The following is a 13,364-nucleotide window of genomic DNA, read 5'->3' as shown; positions in this document are numbered from 1 at the left end:
TTTATGGTTTGTCACATTTACCTGCCCTCAATCTATGTCAGAAAGTGACAAGTTGTCTCAAATAAGGGTTGATCCATGTGTTCATTCTTTTCGCATCCCACATTGTATTGTAACAATCTAGAATCCTACAAAGACTCAAATCCCAACTACTCAAAGGAACTCTACTGTGACCTACTGCACAAGCAACTTCTGGAAGGAATCAAGCACTCTATTCATGCTAACTCTTCTCCCACCAGTACAACACCAAAAACCATACCACAGCTTTGCAATTCACACATCATTTTACTACAGAACATTCTTGTATTGTTATACTTGGGGAGAGATGTGTTCAGAATCTGTTACCTTTTTTGAATCTCCCACATATTACTCTTATTTTTGTCCTGCATGGATGAATTTGGTCCTCTGAACTATATAATTTTTCCCTAAGAGAACTAATATTCTTCTTCATTACATAAACTTGTGAATTTAGCACTGGCAAAAGATACCAGACTCACCCTTCTGAAATAATTTATTAAAAGGATAGATACACAATAGATTGGACAGAGGTAGTAAACTGGGGAACAGAACGATAGGGGAACAGTATTGTTATACTTAGTCTACATAGAGTCTACAAATGTACTGAATGACTAAATCTCTAATCTCTACTACTGCAAGTCTTATTTTGAGACTAAGAGGAGACAGACGCTGTTGGGTACAATTTTTATTTGCTATTCCCAGCAAAAAAAATTGTCTCACAGCAGTAGAAATTGTAAAATAAGTCTACCAAGCTACATTTCAAGTTGGAAATCAGTATTCAACCTCTCTTGCCTGACATCAGAGACTGTTTCCTAGTATACTGTACTTGAGGGAGGGAACAAGACATCAGTCTGAAAACAAGGCTGCTGAAACCATGGCAGAGAATGCCTGCTCTTTAAACAAACACACCTAATGTGTTAAAAACTACTTTCCAGATAGGCTTTCTTAAACATGAACAATAATGAAAAAGTAAGCAGAGAGTTGCCCACTAAGGTAATAATTACAGAAATAAAACTTATGCATGCAACATGCAAATCCCACACCATTTAAAAATATTTATTTTTCCCCACATTGCCCCTTCTCTCTAAGTCATTGTACATCTGTGCTTGTATCACAGACATGGGATAGTTCACTAAGTTTCTGGGCTTCTGTTATATTATTCAACATGTCAATGCATTTTATTGTGCAGCCCAATGAATGCTCTTGATTGTGGCATGAATCACAGCAGATCTCTGCCAGTGACTTTCAGTACAGAGGAAAAAACTGAAAAACCAAAGTGTCAGGACTATAAGGAATATTTACAATAACGAACTTCAAGATCACAAAACCAGACATGTTCAGTGCTACGTTCTTCTGCAGTGTTACATATATACCTATTTATTCATGTTTCCTTTGACAATGATCTCACAAAACAAGACAGCAGACAAATACTGAGATTAAGAAGCTCATGCACCTATTTTAGAAAAATATTTTGCTGTGTCTGCATCTCCAGGTATCTGTTTTTAAAATCGTATTTCTACCCCCCCAGAAGGTAGCAATTCAAACATAGGAATGTACAGGCCCATTAAATTACAGATTCGGTGCACTACTTTGCAATCTTGGGTTAGAGTGTATTGCATAAGATAATGTAGTATGTAAGAATTATTCTCTATCATCTCTCACTCAGAAATCACAGGGCATGCTATGTCAGTGGACTCCATATAATGTCCTAAGCCCTTTAGATGATGTCCTAAGCCCTACTCAGAAGTAGAAGTAGTGCTTTTATTTGTTCATGGGGGGGGAGAAAGGGAAAAGAGAAAAAAAGATGACATTTCCTTACTCGTTCATATTCATCCTTGGCTTTACTAAGCATTTCCAGGATGTCAATGGGCCTGTTTTCATTGCAGCCATTGGTTCTGCTGGGACTTTTTCTGTCCTGGGAAACTTGTTGTGATCTCTGAGCTTCTTGTTCTACCACTCTGTAACAGAAAAGGAGAAACAAGATTTAAAAATTTTATCTGGAGTTAACACCTTGCAAAAAGCAGTAAAGTGTACTCCCTTCATATTAACAAATTTTGTTCTGCCTGAATAAAAGCCTAACACGTAGCTGACCAAAGTTACACAAGTTTTCATTTGCTACAAGTCAAACTGTCAAATGGTCTGTACGATTTATCTCCAATCCAGACAGCACTGGTTCTCACAAAGTTCGCCTACACTAAACACCACTTCTGTAAAACTCATATTTAGACATTTTTACAATAAAATATGTGGACATTCAAGCATGTGTTATACAAAGAGCATGTGTATTATGCCATAGACAGTCAAATACATTTTTTACTCTTTACTTTCTAACTTGCATTTTTTCCATATTTAGCCAAATCAAGCCATGTTATTCAACAAAAACCAATTACAAACCAGTTCTAATTTAGGATGAGGCCTACCATTATACAACAAAACAAAGACAGTGGGAGAGAACTGGCTCACACCAGATGTCTCTGGAGTCAGTCTGCAAGGAGCCTCAGAGCAAGTTACCCCTTACTCCCCTACTTAAGGCTCTGAAAAGAAGGGCAAACCATTTTCTTCTCTAGCTGCCCTGTAGTGATTCCAGTTACCTGAAGGTCTACAATACATCTTTTTCTCTGGCCTTTGATGCCTACGGTTCATTCACCACTTCTACTCCACTCCTACCTGCCTCAAGTATCAAAAAGCTTCATTTTAAAAGACAGTTAAGATATGCAAGAAGATGACGTGCACCTGGTACGTTCCATTAATAAAAGTAAAGGAGGGCAGCATATACTTCTACTCCTAATCCATACGCAGTTCACAAGATATACATGGCTGTGCGATGCGCTAAAGCTTATCCTCTTGAAATAAACACACACCAGCCTGTAATCCCTTCTTTTTTAAGCCTGCATTAATCAAATATGTTAAGAAAAAACAAGCACTGTAAACAGGGCAGAGCTCTGGAGCTGGCACATCATTTGAGAACTCTCACGCTGTGGAACTGATGGCTGATGGGGGAGCCAAGAGATGCCATCAGAACAATCACAGAAAGTGTCAATCATTCCAGCCCCCAGTTTCTTGGGGTCAGCTAAGATTCAGGACAGACTCTAGATTTTATAGACTGTGGAATAATTAGATTTCTATATGCACCTCTATGTTGCCATTTCTGAGGAAAAAATTAGTTCAAGTCTTGGAATTTTCTTCCCAGTTTTCTAACAGCCAAGCCTCTTTGCTTCACTAGAGCTTAGCTGCATTTATTTGAACAAGGGTTAGATTTGGCTTTTAACAATTCAATGCTGCTTTCAAAATTACTTTGATAATTTTTAATCATACAAGCTTATTTAACCAGCTTCTCATTATTAGTACAGCTTTCCCTGTTCGTAAGCAAGCATTCACCTGCAAACGGAGCTCTGAATAGGGAGGCCAATCTACACTGACAGTTTCTAAGAACTGCAGCATGTGCTCGTTCAGATGAAGCAGCTCAATACTGTACAAGTGTTTCTATGGTGACACCCTGAGAGAACATTTTGTTCTAGCACCCCACGGGGTCATACAGTCCTGACTTAGGACCTGTCTAAACTCAGCTCCAAAACTAGGGATGTGAAAGAACAAGGTAAAAGAACCAGAATACTTTGAGATTTTAAGTGTCAGCATAATTGTATCAGAAAAAATAAATACTTTGGTTAAAAGGGAAAAATCTGGACAGCTGAAGTAATGTATGCACTGCCTGACAGGTGAAGCAAAGACTTCAATCTTGAGACCCTCCTTCTGCTCTTAACTAGTTGGTCCAGAAGGTTTCAATAAAACATCTTCCCATTAAAATAGTACTAATTTGTCTCATAGCAAAATATCTTCAAGGAGCATGTTCCATTTCACAGAAATCTTTCACAAAGATTTCTGAAAAACATTTCATTTTTCTATTGTCCATTATGAAGTTTGTTACCTTTTTTTTAATTTTTTTTTTTTTTTAATTTTTTTAAGAGTAACAGATTATATTCTCATGTAGATAACTGCCTAAAAGCTCTTCCTTCACCTTCTGTCTTGTGCAGGTTACATTCAGAAGGTGGTGATGGGGTAAATGTGAAACAGTATAGCCCCAAAACTCTCTGAAATACTCTCCCACTTCTAATTTACTGCATCTCAGAAGGTAGTTTGGGTCTCTCTGTTGAAACAGGCTAAAACAAGCTTAGAAACTAACCTAAAAATAAAAACCCCTACAAATTTACGTGTCAGAATGCAACAGTTTCACAAAAATTTCAAAAACCCTGGTTTCTGTCCTACTTCTTCTAGAAAGCTCTTCCCTCAAACAATCCTCTTGACTTAACTTGACCCAAATTAATTCCTTCTAAAGTTAGGAGTTTGATGATTCCCATAAATTTTTTTCATTTCAGAAAATTCTAGAATTCTTAAAAAAAAAAAAAAAGAGGAGAAGTTCTATAAATCAAATATCTTGGCTGGGGAAAAAAGTCAACTAATGCAAATCTGTATACTGAGCATGCTCTGTATGCAATCCAGGATTAAATCTTTTTTAAGCAAGGCCTGCTGTTTCTTTCCATTATATCAGATAGTGGAAGAGGCACACATTCCTTCGGGGACACGGTAGCTGCTGTGACAGTTCATTTAAGAATATATGCAGTTATAGCATTGAAAAATATACCTGGCACAACTCACAGAAGGTGGAGGGGGACAGCAGGGGGAGAGACAGGGAAGGAGAGGGAACGTGAGAAGTGAAGTCTGTGATTACAAAGCCTACAAACAGTAACTTACTTTTCGTTTGAAAGATAAGCCACGAAAATATAAATGGATGGCCTGCAATCTTGTTAACTCAGTCTGGCACAATAAGGTCAGGTCAAACAGCAGGAAAGAGAATGCAAATCTCCTTGAAACCTTTTATGGTTAGATTTTTGAAGCTCTGAGGTACTATAAAGGCAGTACTCTGTCCTATCAGTGATTGAAAACAACCCTCACCTAAACAAAAGGGTGCAAATCCAAGTTTCCACCCAAGACAAAGAAAAAACCTGTGGAATAAAATTAATAGTCTTGGAAGACAATGTAAATATTTATTTCAAAATATACTGAACTAAGCCTGATGGAGCCTGCTACCATATGCTGAAATGCAGCTTTCCTTCTCCAAGATTCAATTTTATTTTTTTAAAATTAAAGAGTGTATTTTAAGTTTTCTTAAATACATCTTTCATCCCAAGATGAAATAATTCCTGCAGTTTCAGCCTCCTTTGTATAGAGAAGCACACAGAAGTATCAGCACTTTTACTTTTCTTCTGACTGCCTTCTACTCAATTTGGGGTAGAAAAAGCTTGATGTTTGTGAAAACAGATGTCAGCAAAATAGTATCAATCTGCTTTTCATAAAGTTTGTAACAACAGCCTCAGAAGTGCAGCTTTTCCATCCCACAGTAATGTGCAACTAGAATGCCTTCATTTTGTTATATAATAAGACACACTTCACTAATATGAATCTCTGGATACTAAGAAGCTATAAGGCATGTGGTACCAAATGAAATGTGATTTCACTCTACAGTGCTTTGTCAACAAATACAAGTAAATATACGTACACTAAATACCTTTCTCAGCATAGAAACGGCTTCTGCCAATATTTTTGTTACTCCCAAACCAATACACAAAAGGAAAAAAGAACTAGCAGTATTCAGACATTCCATAATCTAATAACGAAGAAAGACTTTATGAAAAAAAGCACTCAGATAATGAAGATTTACTACTAGCAGCACTTGGTCGAAAAAAATACGTGATCTTTGCTAGCACAGATTAATGGCAGCAATGACTAAAAATCATACTGAAGTGAGATCCTAGCCAGCTCAGCAAAATTTAACTGTCTGTATTCTGTCAATATCTAATCAATAAATTTTTTAATGTACACTCTGATTTCTCTAGATTCGCTTGCATGTTTGAAGTGACAAAGCTCAATACATGTTCCCCAAAGTCTGCTTGATGCATTAACTCTAATTTCAGTTTGAAAGATACTTTTAATCCACAATCATTCCAACACCTACCATAAAAATTTCCAACATTTTTAAAATTCATTTCAGCTTTTTGACCTACCAAAATCATTTGTAATCCCAGAAACTTTCTAGGGTGCTGAGATGCTACAGTCACAAGAGCATGTGAGTATCTGCACCATAAACAGGGGTGAAGCAGTAACACCAACTTTGGCACTTCTGCCTCTGTGTTAATAAAGCTGCAATACAGGCATCAGGGACCCAAGAAAATGCAGGCTATAGCAGTTTACAAAGAAGATGACAATAAAGCTTAGAATATTCCCAGACTGGCTTTAAATGAACCTGCTGGGTTACAGTTATTTCCAGAATATTACAGAATCCTGCAAAAACAGTAGACATGCTTTATGGACTGCTGTGCCATGGCTAGACAGACTGTTACCTGATTACACTTTAAAGATCCCTGAAGCATGTATAGCCCATGATTTGCGCTATAGTGACTAGACTGGTTTAATACCAAATGAACTCAAGTTCTGCTGTATGACACTTAGATCTGCAGTGTAGCTGTGCATCACAGAATAAGAATATGGTAGAGTCTGAAGGGTTCAGCGCACTCTCCCACTTCAAACACTAATCATGGTTTTAAATTAAAAAGTGCATTAAAAAAGAAAGCCATGCCCTTCTGATGCTCTGTTTATAAAGAGGAGAGACAATAGACATGTTGTTACTTGATTTGGTATCAATTTCCGAGAGTCAGTTTCACACAACTGTTTTCCATAAACCCTTATCATTAATCCTTATATTTGAATAAGCCAAATAACAGCAAAAAGTCCAACGCAGCTGCAAAGAAAAAAAAAAGTGGGAAATGAGAACTGTATAGGGTTACCAGGATGAGAGAAAATAAATATAAGAATTTAGAAAGAGATCTTGATATCAAAGTCTGTCATTTGTGTTGCCTTACATTGCTTCTGTGGGGAAAAGCCAAAATAACCCAAGGCAAAGACTCCAGACCAAGAAACTAGAATTCAGCTTAAAATGTCTACAGTATGACTAGTTTTCATATAATTAAATTTTGCCAGTCTTCAAGATGCCCTGACTTGCAAGATACAGCATGCTGATTAAGGCATGCAATAAAAAAAGAAAGTGCAGAAAAGTAGTGAGATAGTGAAGAAAAGCAAAGCAGAGAACAAGGCATGAGAAGATGTCCCGTGCAATACATCTGCATTTTGCAATTTTGCTAATGTAACTACTCTGTCACACAATTCAAGCTCCTTCCTTTCTAAGCACATTGAAGATTTGCTTAAGTTAATTCTCACCCTTTTCTATTAGTAAAAAAGTCTTGGCTTAATCTCTAAGGCACCTCACCTGAAAGAACAGAAAGGTGCAAGAACACCCTCCAATCACGACATATTTTAAAGACTTTATGCCACACTGCCAACATAACCAGTTCCAGCCTTCTTTGACCTCTACTGTTCACTCAAACTTCTGTAGTCTAGTCTGAAGTCCTCCTCAGCTGTGGTGATGAAACCAGCTACAGTACAGATTCACTAAGCACTGCTACAGTGATAGCAGCTTAAACAAACAAAACCACATTATTGCAAATACAGTCTTTCAAGGTTTCTTTAAATTGAGATTACTGCAGAAATTCTCTTGCTGTGTGACATCTCTGGGAGCCCTTGGAACTACAAAATAAGAACTAGTGACATGGCAGCTTTATAAACCAAATTTATCTCCAAAGGGGGAAAAAAGAGAAAAAAATTAAAATAAAAATTAAAATCAAACAATCCAGAAATTAGCAACAAGAAGCTCCTATTATTTCACAGTTTTGCTTACTCTCCTAACATCACTTTAATTCTATAAGATTCTACCTGCTTCTCCCAATATTCTCCAATCTCTTCACTTTAGTCAGCAATAACAGCTATGCCTTAAAAAAACCTCAAAAACCCCAAAATCGCAAACCCAAACAAAAACCTGCCCACCACCAAACAAACCACGAAACCAGTGAAAAAACCCATCATTTATTTGATTACACTTTCTGCATCAGAAGATCTTTTGCCAACATCCCTATACAAAATATAAAATAATAAAGTGTTCATACTTGCTTTCTTTGGAGAATGCCAACTAATACTTCAACTGATTTTTTTACCACTTAACTGAAAATTTTAATGCTGTAATTTTTTTTAAAAAACCAAACATTTTGATTATTAAAAAAACTGGTACCAGCAAGAATGTTGTATTTTTCTATTTAAGGAGAGTGAGGAAAAACCCAAACTTGTTTAAGAGGTTCAAATTTTTTTTGTTGTATTGCATGAAAGAATTACAGAATAAGACGACATTACTTACTTAGCCATGAGTTTTGCTATTCGATGACAGTCGTTCTTGTCATAAAACCAGATACTGTAAATTGACACTTTAAGAAAAAAAAAAAAAGCAAGTGTAAGACAAAGTTGTAAAAAAAAAAAAAAATCAAATCAATAGGAAAAAAGCAAAAAACCAATAGTCCATTCAATCTGCAACATACAAATTACCATCAATTTCCACTCAAATATTCGGTGTGTGACCAACTACTATTTTATAATGTAATCAGAAATAGCACACGTGCAAACACAAATACAGCTTCAGTCAGATTAAATGCAAGAACTACAAAATGTTGATATTGTTTGCAAATAGTTAAAACTTCATTTTCCTGCCACTTCTATCCCATGCCTTCTCACTACAGTTGCAACCTTCTATTTTGAATTACTGACTTTACCATTTAAATTAGGCTAAAGAATATATTTTAAAAAAAACCCACTATTTTTTAAATTTGTCAAATTTTGAAGCTCAACAAAAATATTAAAGTTTGAATTACAGTATGACAGTTTAGTCAGAGGCTCTCTAAAGGTCCCCTCTCCAAATTCTTTTCGCAGAGGAGTTACTGTACAAGAAGAAAGCAGTACCAAAGCTCCAATCATACTGCCACATTCATGGAGCAGCTTAAAACTAGATTCATATTGAACCTTACTTTTTGAAGGTATCAAGGACAAAGCAACAAGGGCAAAGTAAGACACTAAGCCCCATTCTGGCTTTCAGAATAACTAAAATTCCCCTGAAAGTCGGCAGAGTTGGAGCCTGATCACTGAGCTGAAAGGCACTCCATCAGAGGGAGAAACTTTGTCAGTAGTACCATGTACTATTTCTTCATCAGCAATCCCACTTCAAAGAGGCTGTTTTTACCCACACACATACTCATCTCCTCACCGTCCCCACAGTTGTGCCAACATAACAAATCTGCAGAACTCTTTGCAGAATTGTATCTAATCCAGCTCACAAAGCAGGTTATTTCAAATCTTGGTTCACCTTTGAAGTTTGTCAATGCACAGTGTGCAAGTACATCAAAGGCAATTGGATGCTTTACATATGTTACCATTAAAATATTTTCATTTCTGAGAAGACACTTTTAGCCTTCCAAAACTCATCTCTATACTGCAGTTCATGCCAATGTTTTTATGAAGTTGAAATCACTGGTTATAAAAGTATGACTTAAAGTGAAGGAATGTTTAAATAATAAAGAAAAAAAAAAATACAATTTTCCAGCCAGATGTAGATTTTTATTTCAAAGTGAAATCCTCCTCCCCACCCCCCCTTTTTCCCACCTCAAAACACTCAAAAATCTCAACCAAAGCCCACTCAAAATTATTTCAAGCCATGGCAAAGTGGGCAGTTATTTATCAAACTTTTTTTCTATAACTTCCAGTTATCCTAGGCTTACTGTGTTGGACCAAATCCCTCAAGAAGTCATACCCACATCTCATTTCTATAACAATATCCTAAGACAAACTGAAGTTCTACTTTGCCTTTTTTTTTTAAAAAAAACCACTTTACTAAGCAACAACTATATTCATTTGGGTGTTTGTTTCTTTAGAAATTACAGCTTAAGTAATAGACAACAAAGCTTTTCAAGTAATAAACAAAGAAATCAATACAGCACAATTTAAGGAACTTTGTTCTTACAAAAGATGTAAACCAATAAAAAAAGCATTTCATACATGTAAACAATGCTTATGAAATATTTAGTTTAATACAACTGGATTGTGTACTGCATAGAAACCCGATAATGTTTCCAGTTTGAGATAATTCTTCAGTCATGTAGCATGTCTTAACACTGAAGAAAAGCTCTTTCATTTCCCTGGCTTCATTATCAGAAAAACTGCAAAGAGAAAAAAAGCTTCTTCAAAAGCATACTTCATGAAGAAATGAAGATAAGGAACCTATAATGATATCTTAATGGGACAAATGATAAAAGTCACACTCAATTCTGCCAGAAACAGGCCTACACAAGACCAGAAGTAGATCCAAATCTCAGTTTGGTGTACAGAGTATCAGGGTATTTTTCCACTTTGTACTACTGGCAAGCAATCATAGGGAGACACTGCAAAAGGTTAACAGTATTACAAAGACATAAAGCAGATCATGAACAAGTAAGCTTGAGCATTAACTTAGATATGGTCCAACAGGCTGGAATGTTTACCTTCCTCTTTTCAAAAGAGAACTCATTTGTACTATCAGTTCAGCTCCCTTGCCTCAGAAGTATGTATGTGTGTCTGCATTACTGTATTTGATGTATTTCTTACATGCATGCAAATTTAACTATGAACATCCTTTTATTAAAACCAGAGTTGGTACTTACCAGTTCTTTTCAAACCTGTGATCTTTTTACTACACCCAGCATAAATATTAGCTGAATGTTCATACGTCTAATGGCGTTATCTTTCTACTGCAGTTTGTCCAACATAATCCAGTAAATTAAGTGATTAATTTTTCCATCTAGTTCAACACATTCCATCCAGCTTTCCTACACTGAACGTTGGGCAGCATCTTTAGCAATCAAGTAGCAGTTTGTAGTCATCAGCAGCAATATCCTTCAGTTGGATTCACGCTACATTTTGACACACATGAAGTCATGAGTAACCCGTATCACAGACAAACCAGATTTCATAAAATTAAAAGAAGTTGTCAGTTATCTTAATCTACATTCTTGTCTGACATATGTAATTTTCATTAGAAACACTGACCCACAAATATTTATCAATACACATAACACTCAACTTCTCTCCAAACTTGACTGGATCAATCATTAAAACTCGATTGAAACTGCTATGGGAAAACAAAGAGATTTTGAGAGAATGGAAGATTATGGCAGACTTCCTGCTCAAGCTGAACAGCTGGATGACACCAAAAGGAAGGTCTTGGTCTCTTCTACGTTGTGCTCCCATTACTTTAAGGCGCAGTCAGCTTACTGTTTCAATGCTGCTCAGTTAGCAGATCTGAATAGAGAGTGGGCATAGCAAAGTGCCACAGTGAGACAGAGGCCTCCCTCTTTGACAACATAAAATGTAGTTGCATCCAAAGCTGTAGTTTCACTTCAGTTTTCATTTTAAGTAAGCAGAAAGAAGCAGTGTAACCACCTATACATTGCCACAACTTTGCTCTTAACTCATTCTACCCCAACTCCCCCCTCTCCCCTATGTCAGCTGGGTACATTTTAGTCCAGACCAGTTCCTTGATGCTGTTCGTGCATCAGCTTCACAAACATGTCACCCAGCTCAAGAGAGGACAGAAACAGGAAAGCTGGGGGCAGCACAGTAAGGCAAAGCTGCTAAAATGTTCATGAAACTGTAGCCTGAGAATGCTATGCCAGAAGACATGTACATGTACTCATCAGCACTGCCAGTTTCAGAGATCCAGACACCAGCACTCTCTTGCCTTAGGCAGTTTACCCATTTGTGCAGATACAGCTTCATTTCATTCAAAAAGATGATCTGTTTAAAAGTTACCTTAACTAATTGGAAGAGCCAACAGAAGAGAGAGAAAAGTTTTCTTTTACAATTCCAATTTCGATATTGCTGTAGAATGAAGCGGCACAACTGGAAGTGGAGGACAATAACCTTTCAAACTCTCTCTAGAAAGAAAGGACTTGTATTTTGAAACCCATCCTATAAGGTAATCATGGAAATCAACTTAACCTGATCTCACTCCCATAAAGAAAAGCACATATATGCATCATTTGCATATGGTATACGCATAATTTTACACTTCAAACAGAGTTTAAGGCAAAACCACATAAAGCCATCTCTCTCAAAGCTCGTATTTCTTCCAGTAGCAAGGTTAGCTGAAATGCCACCTCTCCTCAGTCAATCTGCTCTAATTTCTTCACTGAAATTCCTCATTCACTATTCATATATTCCTCAATTTAAATATCAGCCTGCCACGTAGATTTATAAATCAGTAGAATTAAAAAAAAAAAAAGTCCCTCCCTCTCAATGTTTTGAATATCTAGGGCCATTTCACAAATCCAGTTCACAGCACAATCCCACAAGCAGTTGCACTGGAGTAATTCAGCAAGTGGCAAACAACATCCAAGATCAGGAACACTTTAACGAACTGCCATCTGACAAAGTATAGTGTGGAATGAGAGGGATTACTACTTTGCAACACTGAACCAGAGTAGAAAACCCCTTGCAGTTAGAGTGCCATCTTTCAAGTCAAACAAAGTATTTTTAGAACTTCTTAACAGCTTTCAGTGGCTCCTCCCCTCCCCCTAGCTTGCATTGTGTCTTCTGCTATAAAGGTATCGGGAACAGGCTCCTTTCTTATCTCAGACTAAACCACTGGGTTAATGCGCTTGCTGGAGAGCCATTCAGCTCCGGCAGTCACAGAGATATGTTACACTTAATGCACTGCCAGCTGGGAACTAAGGTGATAATGAGAGACTTTCCTTACCAGTAAAGATGACCTGTTTTGAAACCAGTCAGGAGCTCTTTCAAACAATTTTAAAAGCCATTTGAAATAATGCAAGTCATTTTGCTTTTGCTGTTCTGAATACAAGTTTGTTTAATTAACGATAATACAACAAGCCCAGAAGACAGCGCTTTGTAACTGAGTTTGCCACTTAAACATATAAGCCTCTCCAAAATCCATTATTTTTGCTTTACTAACTCTTACCCTTGGACAGGAATAAGAAGCAAGCAGAAAAACCACAAAACCAAAAACCACCAAACAAAAAACCCACACCAAATAAGGACCGTTTATTTCAATACCCAAGTTTTATGCTTAGCATCTCTCTTTTCAGCACCATGGAAATCAATCTGCCCAACCTCTCAAGTGAAATAGCTTGGATTAAAAAGCCTTTTAATCAAGACCAACACCACCGATACAGAGGGAAAGTTATAAATGAGAAAGACTTAGAAGAATACTTCTTGCAGACTTTAAGAGGTAAGTTTGCCATTGTTTAAAATTTTACTTTAAAGGAAAATTAGTCCAACTATCATCTCCAAATTTTCACATTACAGATTGAAAGAAAGTACTGAACTTTCAGATTAGACTATCACTACTGTTACTGGCAGAACTGTATGCA

General features: G+C 36.8%; 1 protein-coding gene and 1 long non-coding RNA gene across 2 annotated transcripts in view; one reads left to right on the top strand and one right to left on the bottom strand.

Moving 5' to 3' along the window:
* DCP1A (decapping mRNA 1A) overlaps positions 1 to 13,364 on the bottom strand; it is a 38,676-nt gene that overhangs the window by 17,754 nt on the left and 7,558 nt on the right. The window contains exons 4-5 of the mRNA XM_074836267.1: positions 8,312 to 8,378; positions 1,835 to 1,973 (exon numbers count right to left, since the gene is read on the bottom strand). Coding sequence (XP_074692368.1) covers positions 1,835 to 1,973; positions 8,312 to 8,378 — 206 coding nt within the window. The remainder of the gene's footprint in view (positions 1 to 1,834; positions 1,974 to 8,311; positions 8,379 to 13,364) is intronic.
* Positions 1 to 13,364, top strand: part of LOC141928291 (uncharacterized) — a 43,066-nt gene that overhangs the window by 27,370 nt on the left and 2,332 nt on the right. Inside the window, exon 3 of the long non-coding RNA XR_012624716.1 lies at positions 13,080 to 13,222. This is a non-coding gene — a long non-coding RNA (uncharacterized LOC141928291). The remainder of the gene's footprint in view (positions 1 to 13,079; positions 13,223 to 13,364) is intronic.

This window comes from Strix aluco, chromosome 11, assembly GCF_031877795.1.
Source record: "Strix aluco isolate bStrAlu1 chromosome 11, bStrAlu1.hap1, whole genome shotgun sequence".
Taxonomy (NCBI): domain Eukaryota; kingdom Metazoa; phylum Chordata; class Aves; order Strigiformes; family Strigidae; genus Strix; species Strix aluco.
This window is presented reverse-complemented; position numbering and strand designations above follow the sequence as displayed.